The 23,496-nt window shown below is 32.4% G+C and overlaps 3 protein-coding genes across 4 annotated transcripts in view; 2 read left to right on the top strand and 1 right to left on the bottom strand.

Moving 5' to 3' along the window:
- The window catches only part of LOC125814442 (anaphase-promoting complex subunit 13), a 171,865-nt gene that overhangs the window by 119,338 nt on the left and 29,031 nt on the right, over positions 1 to 23,496 (top strand). The gene's annotated exons all lie outside the window — the stretch shown is intronic.
- LOC125814413 (zinc finger protein CONSTANS-LIKE 4-like) lies at positions 5,842 to 7,786 on the top strand. Its single transcript, XM_049493862.1, has 2 exons — positions 5,842 to 6,667; positions 7,252 to 7,786. The coding sequence occupies exons 1-2, from the start codon at positions 5,939 to 5,941 to the stop codon at positions 7,570 to 7,572; spliced, it is 1,050 nt and encodes a 349-aa protein (XP_049349819.1). The 5' UTR covers positions 5,842 to 5,938; the 3' UTR covers positions 7,573 to 7,786.
- LOC125814424 (peptidyl-prolyl cis-trans isomerase FKBP13, chloroplastic-like) lies at positions 13,958 to 17,634 on the bottom strand. The gene is given in 6 exon segments (XM_049493872.1): positions 13,958 to 14,090; positions 14,555 to 14,623; positions 14,708 to 14,768; positions 15,430 to 15,522; positions 17,204 to 17,425; positions 17,427 to 17,634. Coding segments are annotated over 6 exon segments (681 nt in total). The 5' UTR covers positions 17,598 to 17,634; the 3' UTR covers positions 13,958 to 14,025.

A 23,496-nucleotide genomic window follows, 5' to 3' on the forward strand; every position in this document is an offset into this window, starting at 1 on the left:
AAATAGTTTGCATAGAAGCCAATATTGTATTTTTTTATATATATACATTAATGTATAATATAGATATTAATATACTGTTATTCGTGTTGTATGTATAATTTTCGCCAGGGGAATTGTGTAATCTACGAGAAAATATTGACAAAACAATTTCCTCACACTTGTTAGGAAATTAAGGAAAGACCCAAAATGCAAGATAAGAATATACATAACATTGTATAAATATACTGGTACTATATATGACACATATAATTGAGATATTAATATACATGTATAAGATATGGACATATGAATATATTAAATTATGTTACTTATTCAATATATATATATATATATATATATATTATAGTTCTTTGCATATATTAATGGTTAGAAGTATATGCTTTAAACAACATGGTATACACATAGTGATATTATGTATATATATGTGTGTATTTGAGTATATTATCAAAATATATATAATATTGTTCTTTTTACATTTTTAATGGTTAAATGTATGTACTCTTGTATTCTTGTTTAGGCAATGAGGGTAACTGATGACTTCTTGTAGTAGTATGACACTGTCTATTCTTGTTTAGGCACTAAGAGCACCTTGTAGTAGTTACTTTTTGAAACTGATGACACCTTCTTGTAATTATCTTCTAGAATTGATGACTTCTTATTGTAGTCATTCTTTGATGAAAATGACACATTGTATCTAGTCAATCTTTGGCGAAGATGACACCTTGTATTCATGTTTAGGAATATAGGACTACTTTCTCGTAGTTATCTTTTGGAATCAATTGTTTCTTGTAGTAGTCATTTTTCAGCAAACATGACGTCTTGTATTCTTGTTTAGGCATTGAGGCTACCTTGTAGTCATTCTTAAAAGTGTCCAATAAAAATTTCTCAAGACACTTGATCATGATAAAGTATTGAATATCATTTCTACTTTGGTTTAGACATCTTTTTGAAGTTTAAAGTCTCCAAGACATTGACAATAATAAATTGCTCATGAATCCAAATATCTGCAAATTGAAATACACAAATCTAGCTAGCAAGAAACTCATGAGCTTGAATTGACTATTGTCTTAATTCATTGAATATGAATAACAATTTATAACACGACGTTGAAGGTGATGACAATGCTTAGCTACTGGAGATGTATCAGTAGATAACAGTACTGTAGTGACACATAAAAAATATTCAGGGACTTGAATTGGCTCTCCAGATCGCGATAATGTGTGTAGCAAGCAGGGGATATTCTAGGAGCTCGAGTTTCTGTACCAAGGGACATTTCTTGTACAATTCCTTTTGATCTTCATCGAATCCTGGATGATTTCTGCTTATGTATTTGAAGATATTTGTACTTGTTGGGCTGAAGATCAATTCACTCGCAAACATCACCAGTCATTGGGAAGTGTTGATAGAAGCTAACCATTAGTTTCATCCTGGAAACCCAAAGAATTAGATTCCAGAGATGAAGAAAGTGAACATATTAACGAGTAAAACTCCATGGGAAGCTCAGCGAAAAATGTGTTCATGACATCCTGAAAAGCTTGACAAATTGCAAAAGAAACAAACCACATATAGCCATATGCATCTACAATAACAACATACCCACTGTAATTTCACAGGTGAAGTTTGGGGAGGATAGAGTGTACGCAAACCTTACCCTTACCTCGTGAGAGGTAGAGAAGCTGTTTCCAAAAATAACCATATGCATCGATCTATGATACAAAGAAGACTTGTATTTTCCCTCTTCTATTCTTGGATCTAAAAGGCTATATATGGTTCATAAATGTGTGATGAAGAAACATTCTTGGACTTTGTTAGAAGATTTATAGCCACAACACAAACATCCAATGGCCAATCACTAAAGCAACATATTAGAAAGCATTGACTAACATCTGAAGGTATGTTTTGATTCTTCAATCAATCAATACATACATATAAGTAAGTTGGAATAAAGGAGAACAACATTCACATACTCCCAAGAACATGAGTGTGAGATCCCTCCTTTGACAAATTCATTTGGAGAGAAGTTTGATCCTTATTTGTACAAGAATGATGTGGCCCTTACATTGTGATAGTAACTTCTAAAACATTTAAACAATTTTATGAACTTGGTTTCTTATATCTAAAGTTGTGTAAAGTTTACCTATTGTATTTGTTGCTTAACATAAGTCCCTCTTTAATACTTGTCATTTTAAGAAAAATCTCTTCAATTTGCTTAACATTTATCGCAAGTCTTCAAAGTCATAAAGAAAATCTAAAAGTTACAGCCCAAAAGTCACGAGAAGTGGATTTGTTACCGGATATCCACATTTCTTTATTTACAATACAATACTCCGATGTACATGTACAAAGAAATTTTAGAAGAAGAAAGAGTGTACACAGTCAGAAGCGGGACCTATACCTTTAGGAAGGGGTGCACGTGCATTCACTAACTTCGGAAAAAATCATATGTATACAGTATATATGTATATCTATTTTAAGAAACTAACAGAAACTAGGATATAGTTAACACTGCACCCATAAAAACATATGAGTGTCCTTGTGTTGTTAGTATAAACTAGAGAAACCACCCTGGGACCAGAGATCAAATCCAACTAAAGCCCTTTTTTCATTATTTTTATTTTAAGTTTAAGTTTAGCTTAGAGCTCATATTTGTGCTAAGGTAATATTAGTGCAACCGAAGTCTTCAAATCCTGGGTTCTACATAATTATTCTTAATATACATTGTTTGTTGCCTCATTAAAAAATCTTATCAGGAAAAACCCTATGGGACAAAAACCTTGGTTAAGGTCACTGTCACCTAATATTATTTAGAGAACATAAAAACTGAAAATATACATATGTATTATGTATACTCGTGTCTAGAATATAAAAATAGTTATATAATCAAAACATACCTTATAGGAGATCTTGTGTTAATAACATGTTATAAAATAAAGACCGTATATTAAAACCTTAAATAGCAAAAGAGAGATAGTTTTGTAGTAACTTCTTCGGAGTAAATTTGCTGAGCATTTACCATAAGCCTTCAATATCATAAAGAAAACCTAAAAGATATAAAGTAAAGCCTAAAAGTCAGGAGAAATAGATTTGCTATAGAACATATGCATTTCTTTATTTATAACAAGGGAAAAAATATAATTAAAAAATCAGGAATAAGATGGCAAAATGGGTGGTTTATCTAGTGCGCACAAAGTGCTCACCACAGAGTGCTCACCCGAAGGGCAGAGGTTAGGGGTGTTCACGGGTCGATTTGGATCGGTTATTGGTCAAAATCAAAACCAAACCAACTTAATCAGTTTTAAAATTATTAAAACCAAACCAAACCAAATATAATATACATTTATCGGTTTGGTGGTTATTGGTTTCGGTTTGATTTGGTTCGATTATTCGGTTATTAACCATATACAAAAATAAAAGAAACAATTCATTCAAAATGTGAAAAAGTGACAACAATCCATTCAAAACGAAAAAAAGTTAGAATGACTTAAATTACTGAACTTTCAATCACTAAATTTACTATCAATAAAGCTTTAAAATTCACTATATTAGCCTAGAAGGAAGATAAAATAACATTTTCAGTCCTACAAAGAATTGTCATAGACGCTCATATACATGAAATCAATAAGATAAATGTTTTCATCTTGACAGTTTTGCTTTCAATAAGTAAATTATAATGAAATTCTAATGAAAATATATACAAGATCTTTAAAATTGTTTATAAAAATAATATATTAAGTATGTATATTAATAAAATATACGTATATAATTCATCGGTTTGGTTCGGTTATTTCTTCAATTTTTTCGAACATAAAACCATAACCAAACCAAACCAAACCAAACTCAAATAAAATCAGTTTTATTTCATCTGTTTGGTTCGGTTTTTCGGTTTGGATCAGTTTTTATCCAAATCGTGAACACCCCTAGCAGAGGTTGTAGCGGCTGCGGATTATCCTGGGATTAAAAAAAAAAAAAGTAAATGAGAGAAATAAGCTTTTTAAAAAAAGCATAATACGTCACATCTTCATACTCTAAATCAGGGGTGTGATTCGATTTTGAGTGTTTTGGTTTGAAGAAAATAGCATCCAATTCGAATTAAAATTAACTTGGTTTTGTTCGATTTTTCAATTTCTAGTTATGTCATATGAAATAATATCGATCTAATATTATACATAGAAAATAGTAACATATTTGAATGACGAACAAAGGATAACTATTTAAATAATGAGAAATAGTATGGTCAAATCTCTTAAATATATTTTTTTTGAACTCCAAATCATATGATTGAAATAATTAATTAATGGACACTATCGATATTATAAGATAGTAATACAACATTTGATGCGGTTGTCAAACACTCATCTGTCCATTTTAAACTTTTTAATTTATATCACAAAATAGAGCGTCCAACAATTTTTTTTAAATTAAAATTCAATCTATTATTGAAACTCAATTCACGAGTGAAATAATTAATTAAAATTTGTTAATCATCTGCCCATAAAGAGATGATTTTCTTTTAAAATTGTAAAAAACTAACAACCATTTGAAGTATTTTAATTATTCGAATTTAATACTTGAATTATTAGATGTGGATTTCTTGTTTATCATCGAATATTTATTAAAGTACACCTTAATTATGAGTTGTTTTTTTCCTACGTAAAATATTGACATACTTTAGATAGAAAAGACAACAACTGATAGTTAAAATATGTTCTAATAATTATTTGATGATAGTTCAAATAGGAAACAAACACACTTGATAATTCAAATATAAAACTTTAAAAATCAACATATAATAAATATGTTTTTGACCATTCACTCAAAAAATTTCAATTAATTTGATTCACTTCATTTTTTCAATTTATTTTTGATATTTATGCCCAGCCCCTACCTAAAGTACCCCCACAGCCCCACTAACACCTTTGTGTTAAACAGCACACGACTCTTTTCTTCGTTACCCACCTTCACCAACACAACAACTTTGTATTTTCCGAGTACTCCATCGGTATCATTTAAATGTGTTATTGTTTAATTTGGTACGATATTTTATAAATTAAAAAAAAAAAAAAATTAAAATTTTATAGACAAATATAATTTTAGATATCTATAAGGCTATAAATTATTTTATTAAGAGTAAAAATAATTTTAAAATAAATTATTTCTAATTATAATAAAATGATATTTTATATATCTTATGAAACAAGACACTTACCGATTTATTAATAACAAGTAGAACAAGACTCTTACAGATCTATTAACAACAAAGTAGATCTACACCGGAGGGTGTGCTTATTTTATTTCTCTTAAGTCAGAAGCTCCTTTATTTTTTTAAAATAAGATAGTAGTGGATCGAGAAAGCAAAGTTAAATGGCAAAAGATTTTATTGGATTCCGAAAGCTTGTAACATTGGCCCGAAACAATTCCTAAATTCGATTATTGAAATTGAATTCATTTTCAATTATTCTAAGCCGACTTATTATTCATTGGTTAGGACTTAGGATTAGGAATAAAAGCTAGCCAGAACTAATCTCTTCTTCTCGGTAAAAGCTAATGGTCCTAATAGATAATGAGTGTGGTGCGGGCTCTCTTTATTCCATAGATGTGCCCATGAGAAGGGAAGTCAAAACTTTAGATGTAGATCGATCAATTCCACTCAGTTATTTTGAAACAAACTAAAAATAAAAAAGATGCCACCTAAAATGAAACGGGGAGTACTAATTAATTCCAACTTATTTGGCTAAGATTAGAACACCTGTCATCCTCTCATTGGTCGTATCTCAGATTTCCTCCCTCCCTATTAAGATAAAACTTTGTCTGAATAATAAAGCAACAAAACACTCCTTCAAAGCTAAAAATCAATCTCCATTATTGCAATTTTAGAGAGAGAAACTACGCATTAGAGAGAGAAACTAGCAAAAGTTAACAAAAAAAACAACTCACAATAATGGTGGCGGAGAGCTGGAGCACGACGGCGAAATGCTGCGATGCCTGCAAAGCGACGCCGTCCACGGTGTTCTGCAAGGCGGACATGGCTTTTCTCTGCTTAACTTGCGACTCCAAAATCCACGCTGCGAACAAGCTCGCGTCCAGGCACGCGCGCGTTTGGGTCTGCGAAGTTTGCGAGCACGCGCCGGCGAGCGTCACGTGTAAAGCCGACGCCGCCGCACTCTGCGTCACCTGCGACCAGGACATCCACGCCGCTAATCCCTTAGCTCGACGCCACGAGCGGATCCCCGTAGTTCCATTCTACGACTCCGCCTCCGCCTCCGCCAAATCTCCTCGTGGTGCTGGTGCGGATGAAAATGATCCGCACCAGCACGAGGACGAGACGGAGGAAGAAGAAGCGGAAGCGGAGTCGTGGCTGCTCCAAGCGCCGAGCAGTAATACTCAAGGAATTGAGTATAAATCTGCGGAGTATTTGTTTAGCGATGTGGATCCGTATGTGGAAATGGATATAATTGCAGATCAGAAAACATGTACGACTACTATGGATATTGCTCGTAATCAAGAGGAGTATAAAGAAGATTGTGTTGTACCTCATGTACAAAACAATAAGAATGAGATCCAATTACAAGGCCCAGTTGTTGATGGTTACCCAACTTATGAAATGGATTTTTCTGGTGGATCTAAACCTTTCATGTACAACTTCACAACTCAATCCATTAGCCAAAGTGTATGTACTCTTTTTTTTCTCCATTTTTTACCTTTTAACTCTTCATTTTATTGCTTTAACCTATACCATAATCTCATAAGTGGGGTTTGATTAGCATAGAATATATTCGAATCTTACTTCTAATGAGATTATTTCTAATAGAGCCTCAACTCAAAAGAAACCTATAGAAAATAGCTAAAATTGTTAGAGAAGTATAAAATTTTCACGGTACTTTTCGTGATTATTTAATTTTTTTTTAAAAAAATATTAAATTAATATAATCTAATTTAATTTTAAAAACTAATCAAATTGATTTTCGAAAAACATAACATGACAAATAAAAATTGACGGATACAGTAATTTGCAAAATCGTTGGAGTTGAAAAGATTTTTCATAGTCTTTTTCTCGCAAATTAATGGAAAATTTGTGTTATAAAACATGATTTTTCCACCATGTTAACTCTTTCAAGCGAAAGGGGTTCGTATGAATCCCTTGCAACCCTGGTCAAGCCCTTAACTTAGATCTTATGACTGTCAGTATATAAAAGTTAAACAAATCATTTTAGTTTCCGCATAAACTAATGAAACGTTATGTTATTTGAACAGGTCTCTTCATCATCTATGGAAGTTGGAGTTGTGCCTGACCATAACACAATGACAGATGTATCAAACACATTTGTTAGAAACTCCGCCATTGACGGACTACCTAACCCGGTTTCGAGTTTAGACAGAGAAGCAAGAGTATTAAGGTATAGAGAGAAGAGAAAGAATCGAAAATTCGAGAAGACGATACGATATGCTTCTAGAAAAGCCTATGCTGAGACTCGACCTCGAATCAAAGGGAGATTTGCGAAGCGTACGGAGAACGACGCGGGAGACTCCCTTGTCGCCTCCGACACTTTGTACGGCGTCGTTCCGTCGTTTTGATAATCTTAAGAAGTATTTTTTTTTATGTTGTTGGTAAGGTAGGAGTAGTAGCTAGTAATATGATATGTGTACATATTTATTTTTTATTTGGTAGAATTTCCATTTCTACTTTTGTTTGTTTAGTAATGTAATGAGCTTTTCTTATTTTGCAAAGAAAATTAGCTCCATGGAAACTGATTAATTATGGTATTAAAAAGCTCTCATGTTGCTTCAATCTTTCTTTGGTATGTTTTTGATTAATATGAATTTGCATGGTGTAATACTTGTTTTAGGGGAAGTGTTTCCTATCAGAATTGCTTTCAATCTCAGTTTGAATCCAAAATCTCTTATTAAAAGAAGAAAGAACCTACTCATAATCCCTTTTTTTGGTTTCTATTCGATATTCGGTACCTCCTATTCAGATTTGCATTGGAAATAGTGAGAATCCAAAATTATCATTTTGAACCTCTCAACCTCTAATATTTACCTTCAGAGGTTCAAAATTAATATATAGAACAAAAATATTCTTAGAAATACCATATAAATATAATGTAATTTTTGGCCAAAAGGATTCAGGTAAACCCCCATATTGAGAAATGAAATGTTCACTAACGATGACGACCAGGGGCGGAGCCACCTTATAGAGGGTTTAACCGAACCCCCTTCGGCGGAAAATTATATTATTTATACATGGTTAAAATAATTTTTTATGTATATATAGGAGATGTTGAACCCCCTTTGGCTACTTCGTGTGTCTATTTCTACAGATTTTGAACCTCCTTACTGAAAATTTTGGCTCCGCCAGTGATGACGACTCCGTACCAGAGAAACTAGAATATACAAATTGCATGCTGAGTGCAAACATGGTAAATCAGCTAATCTATCATGATTAATTTTATTTATGAAATTGTTTCAATAGGTTGAACTAAATCATTTTCAAAATAATCAATTTATTTCTATCAATAGGCCGGTGGGAGCTATTATATATAAAGTTTGTTATTATTGCATCAATCAATGCCTTAGTCCGTAGTTTGAATAACCTCCACATTCAATGTTGAAGTTTAACAACTTTTTTCACGCTAGGTGTTCATATCATATTAATAAGTATAAAATACATTGTGATTTGTATAAAGAAATGGATTCAAAATTAAATTTTATGAATTCAATTTTAAGGCTTTTAGTACTCCCTATCCTATGTCCCAATTTATGTGATTTACTTTCTTTTTTAGTCAGTCCAAAAAGAATAACATATTTCTATATTAAATAACAATTTAACTATAAAATATCTATTTTACCCTTAATGAAATGATTTACAGCCACACAAAAATGTATATTTTCACTTTAGTCCCATATTGGGGGTAAAACGCTTTCTATCAAAGGCGACTCCATACCCAAGGGGGCTCGAACCCAAGACCTCATGTTGGTTAAGGATGAAGGAATACTTACCACTTCATCACAACCCTTGTTGGTGTAATTTGTAATTGCTTATTTAGTTTTTCATATTAATACAAATATTGAGTGCCATAATTTTTACTCTCTTTGTTCCAATTTACGCGACATTCTTTTTATTTTCAAGTTTGTCTCAAGAATGCCACCTTTTTATAGTTAAAAATAATTTATTCTTAAAAAATTTCATTTTACTCTTAATAAATAATCTATAACTCACATAAATGTTCAACATTTCTTTTAAGCCATAAATTAAAAATAAAAATAAAAATAATATAATTTTACGTCAGAATTAAATGATACCACATAAATTAAGATGGTTGGAATATTATTTTTGGAATATACCAGGAGAAAAGCAGTCTCAAGGAAACTGATGGATCGATCAAATAGTGTAAAGGAGAATAGTAGATTTTAGTGAAAAATGTGGTTGGCGTGTGCTTTTTCTTTACACGCTACACAAATATAGAGATAGTCATACTCCACTTTAATTTGAGAATATTATAGTTATGTGAAACAAGGACATCAAGATCAAAGTGAGGAGATTTTTGAAACGTTTCTCAATTGTGATGGAATTGTATTAGGAATCCACTCTTAATTTGTTTTTTTTAAGGGGAGGTGTAGCTATGTATGTTATTTAGAAATGACATAATATTAATTAATGAGATATGCATGTGATGAAGTTAACAATAGATTGGTGTTTGGAGGTAGACCGTGGAGTTTAAAGGTTTAGGTTGAACATGAGTAAGATGGAGTATTTATTTAGAATGCAAGTTCAGTGACGTAACTCATGTGACAGGTTTTAGAGTGAGAATAGATTCACAAGTCATCCTAAGAGAGGAAGTTTCAAGAATTTTTTATCAATAATTCAAGAAAATGGTGAGATTGGCGATGATGTTATACATCGTAGTAGAGTGGGGTGGATGAGATTGAGACTCACATTCAGTGCTTGTGAGATAAAAATGTTGTATTAGTCAAAAATTTGCATGCTCAGAAGATGAACCCAATGGGATTAAGAATATTAAGATGGATGTGTGGTCATACTATGAAAAATGATTAGAAACAAAGATATCAAAACAAGGTGAGAGTGGTTGCCTGATGAACAAGATGAGGGAAGCAAGACTAGGATGATTCTGACATGTGAAAGAAAGATGCACCAAATGTCTCAGTGGAGGTGTGAAAAGTTGATTATGGTGGGTCCGAAGAAAGATAGATGTAGGCCGAAGACATATTGGAGAAAAATAATTATACATGACATAACAAGCCGATTATCAAGGACATAATCCAAGATAGGAGTATTACTCTTTTATTATTTTTCTTCGATTTTATTATTACGTGTTGTTTTCTTTACTTCGATTATCATTTTATTTGTTATTGCTATTGTTCCTTTCTCTAATGTATTTTCTTTTCATATCTGATTTGATATACTTTACTTGAGACAGAGGATTATCGAAAACAATCTATCTACCTTCACAAGACAGAAGCAAGGCTACATAGTACATGCATACCACCCTCTTCAAACTCCACTCGTAGAATTACTCCAAGTATGTCATTATTGTGAAATAAAGACGCCCTTTTGGTATTCCTATTTTCATATTCCATTTTAACTCATTAAAACAAAAAGATAAATTAATTTATCTAAAATTTGAAAGTGTTTTCAAATATTTGTTTATAGAAGTTATCAACATTTAACTTAACACAATATTAATTCAATAAAAAGAGATTTCTTTTTTTTCTTGCTAGTAAGACAAAGACATTACGATACAATTCAATTCAATTCCTAATCCACCCTTTTCTACCCAACTTAAGTAAAAACATTTTAAAATAATACACTTTAATTGGTACAACGAACTCTTTCCAACCCATCAATTTGTTGTGGACAGAAAATTTACACTACTCAACATCTAGGATAATATTAAAGTCACATCCATACACGGTTTACGCAACACTTTAGTTCCTTTCAGCAAGCTACTCACCAAAGTATTAAAAGAAAAAGTGAGAGAGAGAAAAATCAAAATAATAATAAATTATTACTAATAATCAATTTGTGGGTCAACTTTAATATCAAATTCTAAAAGCTTATTGGCTGAATAGATTTCCTCATATCCTAAACTTTCCAAGTGGACGTGTGAGAATTGAGAAATCGTATGGTAGTTGGTTAGAATTATTTTTAATCAAGAAGTCTTGAATTTGAGTCTCTTTGGATACAAACTCGCCTTTATTAGTGAGTACTTTATTCTCTATGTGAGATTTTTTGGCGCAAATACAAATTAGTCAAGCATCAATATCGATAACATAAATTCTTTTTAGGATAAAAAGAAAATGTCACATAATTGAGATGAAGGAAATAACTGTTATAAATTAAAAATTACAAAGCAAGTAAAATAGAGAAAGTACATAAAACCACGTATGGAGAGCTTTAGTGTATCATAGCATTTTTTAAATATTATTATTATTATGGTAGTTTAGTAACTTCTTAATTGTTTATATAATTAAGGGAAAAAGGACAAATATACCCCCGAACTAACGAAAATGGTATATAAATACCCTTCGTTATACTATTGAGACACTAGAGCCCCTACCGTCCAAAAAGTGGTGCATCTATGCCCTTCTCTCTAACGGAAGGACACGTGTCATCATCCTATGAATCTACCCTTATTATTCACCAAATTCTAAATCCACAACCCGAATTAAAAAGACCCACCCAAATAACCCCCTAACCCACCCATTAAAATGACCCTCCTAAAAAATGAAGGGGAAAAAACCCCTTTTACACTCCAGTCTCCATGGAACTAGATGGAGACTCTCCACCTATCTGGTCCCAACCAACCACCACACTCCTCCGTCAACGCCACCGACAACCACCCTCTCCTCCTTTTTAGATCAAGTTCACACTTGTTGCAATGCATGTAAACTTTCAATATCAATGACTTAATAATTTCCTTCCAGATTCAATAGAAACAAGTCAATGGAAGGATCAATTTCTAAGTAAACATACATTTGGACATGGATCCATATTGATATAATATATAAAGTTCATTTGAAAATGAAATTGAAATAATGAATTAGTTTGATAAATAAATATTTTACTGTTCAAAATTTTGAAGAAAAAGAAATACTCTGCACAATATGCAGAAAGGGGTTTAAATGTCTCTTTTTGGTGTGAATTTTTACGTTCTACGATATCGGAGTATGATAGTCACCGTTAACGGCGGAGCGAGAAGCAGAGGGAAGAACCTGATGTTGAGGTGATTCCAGTAGATACATTTTAAAGTCGTTCTTCTCCATCTGAACCTTTATTGCCGGAAAAACCTCCTCCGATTAGCTCATGGAAGGAACCTCAGGTGAATTTGAAAAAGAGAAGATCCTTTCATACAAGGCTGAAATGCAGAGTAATGAACCTGAAGTTGAGCACAACGAAAAACAAGAGGCTCAACCACCGTCAGCTTCTATGCCGTCGTCGCTTCCAACGGAGCTATCACCTTCGGTGGAAAAGCCTCAGAAGCTTCAGCGGAGAAAGAGTGGTACAAAGGAATTAGCAACTTTCGCCTCCTACGACGCCTTTCAAAATGCAGGGGATGAATTTCGTTCCCTCCGATGATTTCGTCAGGATAAGGACCGCGCAGCTCTCGCTGCAGCTCACCGGACCTTGAAGACGTTGAAATTGACTTGACAATGTGGGTTATGGGTTATTTGGGTATGTCTTTTTAATTTGGGTTGTGGGTTTAGAATTTGGTGAATAATAAGGGTAGATTCATAGGATGACGACACGTGTCCTTCCGTTAGAGAGAAGGGCATAGATGCACCACTTTTTGGACGGTAGGGGCTCTAGTGTCTCAATAGTATAACGAAGGGTATTTGTATACCATTTTCGTTAATTCGGAGGTATATTTGTCCTTTTTCCCTATAATTAATGCCACGTGAAGATGCGGGAAGCAATTATCTCAATTGAGGGATGACAGTTTGACTAATGATTCCACATAGAATAGTTGACAAGATGGCAAATTCTATCGACTCCATTTTTTCCTCAAGTATCATAACATGCCTTTTACTCCCTCCGCTCACTTTAATGGTCACAATTTAACTTGACATACTCATTAAGAAAATAATTAATGATATAGGTATTTTATCAAACTATTTCCTAATAAATGATGTCTTAAAAAAATTATTTGGAAATTAAGTATTTAATGCTGAGGGTAAAACATGAAAAAAATTATTGTCTTTTTTTGATATGTCAAAAGTAATGAGTAAAAATGAAAATATATTTTTAAGAATAAGTGACAAATAAAAGTGAACGGAAAGAGTAATTTATTCTATTTTATGATATCGGAGATCATCTGACTTGGCTTACTTGGCTTAACAGTTATGTGTGCGGTGTTGATAGGGAGAGCCTTCCTCGTGAGCGTGATATTGATTTTGCCATTGAGCTAGAACCGGGCACTTGGTCTATTTCTATTCCGTCCTATCCTACACTGTTTGTAAATGGATGGCACACATGGGACTACGGGAGATCTAGAAGTGTTGCGCCTTAAATGGCGTTGTAAAAAGTAGCTGCCCTGCAATTTTTGTTTTTGGTTCCCCATCAGGTGTCCAATACCCACATTGGAGCCCGATTAAATCTGAATTCACGCTAGAAAGTCTCACATTAGGGGTAAAGCGCTTCCTAACAAAGGTGATTTCTGTACCCTAGAGACTCGAACCCAACACCTATTGGTGTTGATTAAGGATGAATGAATACTTACCACTCCACCACAATCCTTATTGATTGCCCTGCAAAATTACTAACATTCTGTACGAAATAATTGTTTTTTTTTGTAAATCTAACCAAAAATATACAAACAGGTCATGGTATGTACTCGAAAAATCTCAAGTATTGACACGCATTATCATTTGCGCTGCAGCTTACAAAAAATTTGCCCATTGATAAACCAGTTAACCTGACATATGTAGCACTTCATAAATTGGCTGCAAAGAAGATCAATCATTTTATGAATAGCTTCATGGAAGAAACTATACCTCTGTTGCTGAAATCTATGCCTTGCCAACGAACTCCACATCGAACAATAGAACAGAGTCTGGAGGAATAATGCATGTACCTAAACCACCAGTATGTGACAGTTAGGACATTATTTACACCTACCACATATGCAGTTGCACGGTACCACAGACGGGTGTCGCGTGATGATTGGGGTCCCTCTAACCTTAACCAGAAGTCTCGGTTTTGAGCTCTATGAAGGGAAAATCTTTTGCTAGAGAGCGCTTTACCCATCTAGCTGGCCTAGATAATCGGGTCAGTGGACTTTGGGTACTGAATGGTTAAGCAGAAAAAGAACATATGCAACTGGCAGACCCCACATATTAGTGTGGTAGGATAGTAGGGATCCCTATCCCCTTAACCAAATGTTTTGGTTTCGAACTCTGAGAATGGAAAATCTTTTCGTAGAGAGCGATTTACCCTTTTACAGGCCTAGAACAAGTCGGGACAGTGAACTTTGGGTATCGGATGGTTAAACAGAAAAAAAAAGTATGTAACTGGGAATCGTTCGTTGAATTTGCTTACCTCCTCTGCAACCAGCTCCTCTTATCCCATATCCAAGTTCTGGAGGAATCTTTAGTTTACGCTTTCCTCCTGAAATTTAAGTGATGAGATAGTAACTTTTTTAAAAAAATTCTACAAGTATGAAGAAATTTGATGTACAAAATTTGCTCCTACCAGTTAGCATTGGAGGAAAATCATCACCTCCTAGAATTCCCTGATCCCAACCTTTAATAACCTACAACAGGAAATAATAAGCAGAAAGAAAGAGTAAACCATCTTACCATTAAACATTGTAAAGTTATATTCATAGGACAATAGTTTGTTTGTTTTTTCTTATGGCTCTAGAAGAAACATAGTATATTATTATTACTTAAGGGATAAAAGTACAAGGAGCATTAGACGATACAGTAACAGGATCCGTAGTACAAATGGGGACAGTGTTACTCAGGGAAGAGTCAATAGTAGACCATTATCTCGGCAATAATGAGCAAAGCTAGTATTTGCGGTGAATCCCCCCATTAAGTAGTCACGCCCCATTCTCTAGCAAATTAGCTCATAAGGGGCTGTACGAAGGGTGACTTGAAGTCGTTACAAAGAGGGGGTTTCGGGGAGTTCAGACTAATATTCCTGGTTGCTACTCCATGCTGAAGATATAAGTTTCTGGTGAGAACAGCTAGCGTAGTTAGTCTTTATATCAAGCTACAAGATTGGATACTAATTCGGTACTATAGAAGGAACTGGATGTAGATAAACCTCTGGGATCAAGGATCTAGTCAATCAACACTAGAACCACTCTACGGCTCTGCGAGGAGAACAATAGATAGTCATAGGGATAACCTAAATTTCTTTGTCCAGTTCTTACTGCTAATCTGCTATAGAATAACAAAATAACTTACCTCGCCAACACCAACGCGAAATGTAAGAGGCTTTCCACGATTGTAGCTGCTATCGAAGACCTTCCCATTTTCCAGTTTACCTACATAATGTGCCTGAACAACATAATCTCTTAATAATAATGTGATACGACTCAGTATAGAAGAGAAAAAAATTAAGGAAGAGCTCAAACATCTAGTCTTACTATACCAAATAGCTTTTTCAGAGTAAGTTTTTCCTCTAATTAATAAATCAATTTCTTTTGGAAAATTTTTCTCAAATGGTCACTCAACTTGATGAATTTATCTACTAAAGTCACTTTGCTTTGTTTTGTATCAACAACATAACTTAACCATATTATGTATTTTTTATATATATTATTGTGGGACAAACTATAGAGTTAGCTACATGAAACACACATGTAAAAGATTGGGCAAAGGTGTTAAACTAGTTCAACTGTTTTTCCTTAAGATTTGAATTCTGAACATTAAGACTAGGTTCTTCATGATTCTTGTTGCATTGATTTTACCTGAAGAATGAGGTTTGACTAGTACTTAGGGAAGTAAAATCATGACTGTTGAAATGAGGGAATTGCTAGTCACATTTGTTGATTCTGCTGTTTTTTGACCTTCAAAAGATAATAAGTTGTCTTCTTAAGAACTACATAAGCAGAACTGCTTCAAGACGAAAACGATCCAGGAAAACTTGGGTAATGCAGTATTTCAAGTACTTCTTGAGTATCTCTGTAGTATTAATAGGTTCTGTATGAATCTCAACGCACCTCCCAGGATGTACTAACTTTACGAAACTTTCCTCTTATGTTGATCCCATTTTGCTAGTTTACCTCTGAACTTTTTAAGAAGCTCATATAAAAATGCAGCCACTTACTTTCTTGGCTATAATGACGAGAGGCAACAAAAAGAATTATACTTTTTTTACCTAAATTTGTGCATACATGTGTCTTTTGCAGAAATATTTATCACTTAACTTGGGACTAGTATTCCTCTTTGGCACAACGGAAGTCAGTTTCTGGTCTTTGGTTACCGTATAAATGTACATACAGGGGAAAAATGACTTCCCTTGCCGTCACACATGAACAAAAGTCAAATTCCTTACAATGATTTTGGGTTTTAACTTCATATTACTTGCTCCAACTAACACTTAGACACTAGTATATTAATCTTCTCTAATCAAAATTTTCATCAATACACTCTCCGATTTACTAATGTTATCATTAATCTTAATATATACTATATATTTTCCGGATAAACTTGCCACTCACCAACCGAACACATGAAACATGACTTATGTCGTACCAAATGAACTTAGGAGTCATTTGGTAGTAGGTTAGAGTAATGCAGAGTTTAGTTATTTATGTATTAGTTATCTCATTATCTACCCTTTATAAAATAATACATCATTGCACCCAAGGATGTCGCCTACGTGTCAATGAAGTGGTTGAGATTCATGAGGTCTCAGGTTCAAAACCCAGTGAAGATATATACACTAGGTATTCCTTCCTATCAATACTAGCCTTGGTGGACATAGTTATCTTGTACCTGTTACTAGTGGGAGTTGGGAGGTATTACGTGGAAGTAGTCGAGATATACAAAATTTAATAGCTGCATAACTCATCTCCAGACCAGCTACCAACGAGAGTTGGTTACACGACTATTTAGGTTAATTCTTCTAAAACTAGGTGAAAATAATTTTTTTCCCCTAAACAAATAACCATAAAATATAAATCAAATCAAATGATGAAATCAAAGAGAAGTTTAAAGACTAATAATTAGTTACCTTAATCAATTGTCCTTTAACAGCTTCAGGTCCATAACCCACAACTTTATCACAATAAGCAAGACCTGAAGGTGTAACTGTGAATTCACATTCCGTAGCTGCAGCTTCTTCAGCAATTGCTTCAATATTCGACTGCGGCTGCAAAAGAGCCTCAAACAAAATCGCCGAAAAACCCAATCCGAAAGCACTTAGGGTTTCTCTTCTATTGAACGAAAAAGACAATTGGACTAATTGTTTCTGCGAGTTTATTCACAGATTTCGAAGAAGACGTGAGTATTGAGGATTTGATAAAATGTGGAATTGTATCAGTTGTTGTTTGGGAATTTTTGGTACAGAGTAACAATGGCTGCTTTGAAGGAATGTATGGAACAATGGAGAAAGGAATGGAATTCATTTCCACCAAACAGAAAATTTTAGAACAGTTAAGAAAGACAATGAAGTGAATTTATTTCCACCAATAAATATTTCCCCCCCTCTCCCCATACGTGGATTCCATTTGTTCATATTAGTTGTCACGTTATTACTGTATTAAAATCATATTATTGTTCGAGTCTCTCTGGATACAGAGTTTCCTTTGTTAGGGAGCATTTTATCATTATTGTAAAACTTTTTGACGCGAATTCAAATTTAATCAGACTTCAATGTGGGTAGAGGTGTTCACAGATTAGTTTGGATCGATTATTGGTCAAAATCAAAACCAAACAAACTTAATCGGTTTTAATATTATCAAAACCAAACAAAACTAAATATGATATATATATCTATTGGTTTGATTGTTATCGGTTTCAATTTGATTTAATTCGGTTATTCAGTTATTAATCAGACAAAAAAAAACACTTCATTCAAAGCGTGAAAAAAGCCACAACAATACATTCAAAACGAAAAATAGTTAGAATAGCTAAAATTACATAACTTTCGATCATTGAATTTACTATGAATAAAGCTTCAAAATGCAGTATTTTGGCCTAGAAGGAAGAGACAATGACATTTTCAATCACACAAAAAATTTTCATACACACTCATATACATGAAATCAGAGACGGAGTCAGCATTAAGAGTTTGGAGGTTCTAAATTTCTTTCTCCTTCCATACCATTGATTTGTCAATCAGTTTTGTTAGGTGTTCAGAAGTTATTACTTAATTTTCTAGTATAAATATAGGGTCTACGAAAAAATTACTGGGTTTGTCTGAACCCATGAACCCCCACCTAGCTCCGCCCTTGCATGAAACCAATAAGATAAATGTTCTCACATTGCACATTTTTCTTTTCATAAGTAAATTATAAATAAATTTTGATGAAAACATATATAAGATCTTTAAAATTGTTTATAAAAATAATATATTATGTATGTATAATAATAAAATATATGTATATAATTTGTCGGTTTGATTCAGATCTTTCTTTAGGTTTTTTTTCGAACAAAACCATAATCAACCTAAATACTATCGGTTTTAAAAAATGTAAAACCAAAACAAACCCAAATAAAATCGGCTATTTAATCGATTTGGTTGGTTTTTTGGCTTGGATCGGTTTTTATCCAAACCATGAACACCCCTAAATGTGGATACTGAATACTGGGTGAGAAACCAAAAAAAATAATCTTATTATTGTCCTCACTCAAATTATTATTTCTATAGATATTTTGATTAAATCAGTCTGAAAAATTAAGAAGGCTTTCACTCTTTCAATAAGAATTTGTTTCCATCATATATTGTTTAGTGAGCTAGTTTGGTGAGAAATGAGCGAGAAAATCATATTCTATAAATTTTCACATTAATTTGTGGTAGGAAAATTTTGTTTCTAGTAGTGGTAAAAACAATTGTCAAGTTACTTAACAATTTTGCATTACAAAATTAAGAGAATGAATTCGTTTAAAAAATGTTAACAAGTTTGTAAAGTTGCAAAAACATTTCTTAAGGGGTAAATTAATAAAACTCTCCTTTTTATTTATGAATTTTTAAAAGACGTATAAATGAAAAAAATGGAGAATTAATGTGGGATGGAGGGAGTATATTATTACTCCATTCGTCTTATTTTATGTGACACTATTTAACTAAATATAAAATTTTTAAAAAATTATATTTTAAAAATTTATGATCTAAAATAAATCTTAAATATTTATATTTTACGTGACTATAAGTTATTTCATTAAGGTAAACAACGAATTTTAACTTGTAAACAAATCTGCATATTTATATTGCCAAAAAAGGAGGTAAAAATTTGAATGGTTACTTTGAATTTAAAATACCCACGGTGCAAATTGTAATAGACTTTGTGCTTAGTACGGAGGAATTTTTCAAAAAATGTTCTTTATATTTTTTAAGTTTGATTGGTCAAAATATTTAGATAAATTTTTTTTTAGAAAAATAAGCTCCTTAAAAATGAGGGAAATGATTTCTCTAATAAGAATAGGAAATACGAGTTTCATTAATAGTGACATTCCATATTCATTGTCTCCTTTCCCGCTACGGCTAGGGGTGTGTATCGGTCGATTCGGTTCGATTCGGTTTTAAGTATTATTGGTTTTTGATTTTTAAATATGCTAAATCAATAACCAAACCAATAAGATATTTGTTATCGGTTTATCGGTTTTAAATCTTTAACGGTTCGATTTTCGGTTTAACCTATAAGAAAATGCTTTTAAAACAAATATGTGACTTATCCAATAATTTGACGCAATACGCATACATCGAAATAATCATCCCAAACGGGATAACAGGGACCAACTTGCTGTATTTTGGTCATCACAACAAAGTCTTGGTTAATTTTCGATCACCATAATATATAAAACGAGGTCCCCTTTATGCAATAAAGAGAATCAAATAAAACCAAATCATAGACAAAAGTCAAAACAGTAGCAAATGAGGTCATGCTTATGGTAAATCATATATAAAGAAAAGACTCAACTAAATGAAGTTCTTACGTTGAAGCTAATATTAGTCAATTATAAACTAACTAAAGTAAATAAGTAATACTAAAAAGTAAAACCTAAAGGTTAAATAACTAAAAGTAGAGAGGAGAGTTAATTGTTAAGTAGTGTTAATTATTGTGTAGGGTTTTTATATTTTTAGTCTAATATACTACTGATTATATTAATATTTTTTGTTTAATATATTATATATGTATAATTAAAAATTAAAATAGTAAATTATTATATTCTTAATGGGTTATCAGTTAAACCAATAACCCAATATTAAAAAACCAATAACGAATCGATAACCCGATAATTCTTTTTTGTAAAACCATTAAATAACCGTTAACTCGATAACCCAATAACAATAAACCAATAACACTTTTTTCGGTTCAATTTATCGGTCGGTTCGATTTTTGCACACCCCTAGCTACGGCGTTACCCAATATCCCCAATTCCCACCCATTGACCATCTCGCCCCACCATCCCCGAACAATACATTTTTGTTACCATATATTGGCAGCGGTCGATCATTTGATTGGACTGAGTTGTAAAATTCTACTCTCTTCGTTTCACGAAGAATGACCTAGTTTAACTTGACACGAATTTTAAAAAATAAAGAAATTTTTTGAATCTTGTGGTCCTAAATTAAAGTTATGTCAAATGTACAAAATTGCCCTTTAATCTTGTGGCCTTAAATATGCCACGTGGAAAACTGAAATTAAAATATTACCAAAAAAATAAAGAGGTCATTCTTTTTGAAATAGACTAAAAAAGAAATGAAGTCATTCTTTTTTAAACAGAGGGAGTAGTAAATAGACAATTGAATCATAATCAATCTCTTATATGTAAGCAAGATACTTATATTCATGAATATGTATGTCATATTGAAACTACACTTTTGATCACTTTAGAAAATATAAAAACAAATCATATTTTCTTGCATTTCAAGCGTTCAATTAGATTCTTAACTAAGAAAATAGTTTAGTTTTAAATCAATATTACTCAATCACTCTTTCATTTAAAAATAAGCTTAGAAAATTCACATATTCGTACGCTCAGACACTTTTCACATTTTGACATGCACTTGCTCTTCGTGAAATCAACCTCAACCTTCCTTGAGTTTATTATTACTATGACCGTACTACACTTAAATTTGTAGTGTAGGATTGAACATACCAGATACTAGTTGATTTTACCATATCTGAATTATCTTATATGTTAAATCAAATGGACGAAAAAAAAAATCGAATCAAACTAAATTTTTATTTTGATTCAGATTGAACGGTTGGATACTAATTGTCCAAAATTAAATAAAAAAATGGAACACATCCAAATTATAATTTGGAATAACTTGATTCTGAATCAAACCACCAAAGTCAAAAAAGAGAAAGTGGAGGAAAAAGAAAGCAATTGAGAAACAATAAAGAAATTAAAGAGTAATGTAATCTGAAACCTTGTTTAATCTACTTTTCTGCACATTCTCCAATAGCTAAAGCATCCACTTTTTATACTTTCAACGTGGTTTTGCCCACAGGTATTGATGGCGTGGTTATCAACAAAAAGAAACTACTTCTTCGTTTCAATTTATACGATATATTATTTTAGTTAATTTAAATAAAATAAAATAATATGTTTAATAATATTATTAATATTTTATTTGTTGTATTCTGTTCATTTATCAACTAGTCTACAAAAGTGTATTCTTCTAACTTTTTTATATATATATTAAGGATAATTTTGACATATTGTAAAGTCTTTTCATATTTCTTGAATTATATGCCCAGTTAAATAACATATTGAAACGGAGAGACTATATGTGTTTGGTATATGAAGAAAAATACTTTTTAATTTCTTTCATGCTCGTTTGATTTTAAAAAAAATCAATTTTTTCTTCAAAATAAGGAAAATAAACAAGCTCAATATTTCACATTCATTTGATCCACCTCACTCACCAACACATCTCATCTTCACTTTGCTTCTGTAGCGCCCATCCTTACCACACCACTCATGACGCACCCCTACCTTCTACCTCCATCTTCTATCATATCAGATTATATACAAATATTTTTAAAATAATATTTTTTATTATATACCAAATATAAGAAAAATAAACAAAGAAATCAAATTATTTTACTAGAAAAACATTTTCAATGTTCCTACCAAACACACCTTTTCATCTACATTTTTCACATAGTTAAAGCGTCCAACAATATCTATATATTGAGTCTCAATTCTCACCTTCTTAGATATACTTCCCTTCTACTTTGCAAGCAACAATTTCATTCTTTCATTGAAGAAAAGAAGAAGCTAAGGCAACTCAAACACATCTAGTTGTAGCCGGTCTATTAATTAGTGACAATCATTTTCGCAATTGGTTTCGCATCGCCAAGAGATATCGATTCTAATAAGGCCTAATAAAGGTATGACGATTCTATTTAGTAGAATTGCCATATATCCCCTTTATTAATTCGGATCGAAGTTAAAATTCCTGGCAATGTGAAACCAGCTGCAAAGGTGATTAATGTAACTAGTAGAGTGGCCACAACTAGATGTGTTTTATATGTTGTAAAAAATAGCTTTGATTTCTGATAGCTTCGGAGCGGAGCTAGATAGAGTGGAGGGATTCATCCAAACTCTCATGAATGAAAAATTACAGTGTTTTTTTTTTCTAAATTACATATAAACATTTTTGATAATATTTTTTTGCTTACTTAGTAAACATGCACACAAAATATCACTTATTATTTTATTATACTATATAGAATTGAGCTGCCTTCATAATATATTCCACTCTGTTTTCATGCTTTGTCCTGCTTATCATGTCTTCCATCGCAGCACTTAGGGGCACAACGTAGAAAATTTACATTGTTTATATATGGTTAAAATTATTTTTTATGTATATATAATAAATGTTGAATCTCATTTAATTTCAGCGTTTATTTCTTCATTTTTTTAACCTTTCAGTAAAATTTCTGACTCTGCTACTGACAGCGCTTATGATATATATCCCCTTTATTAATTCGGATCGATGTTAAAATTTCCTGGCAATGTGAAACCAGCTGCAAAGGTGATTAATGTAACTAGTAGAGTGGCCACAATTAGATGTGTTTTATATGTTGAAAAAAATAGCTTTGATTTCTGATAGCTTTGGAGCGGAGCTAGATAGAGTGGAGGGATTCATCCAAACTCTCATGAATGAAAAATTACAGTGTTTTTTTTCTTCTAAATTACATATAAACATTTTTGACATGCTTACTTAGTAAACATGCACACAGAATATCACTTATTATTTTATTATACTTTATAGAATTGAGCTGCCTTCATAATATATTCCACTCTGTTTTCATGCTTTGTCCTGCTTATCATGTCTTCCATCGC

The sequence above is a fragment of the Solanum verrucosum genome, unplaced genomic scaffold (assembly GCF_900185275.1).
Source record: "Solanum verrucosum unplaced genomic scaffold, falcon-dt-bn FXZP01000268.1, whole genome shotgun sequence".
In the NCBI taxonomy this organism is placed as follows: Eukaryota; Viridiplantae; Streptophyta; class Magnoliopsida; order Solanales; family Solanaceae; genus Solanum; species Solanum verrucosum.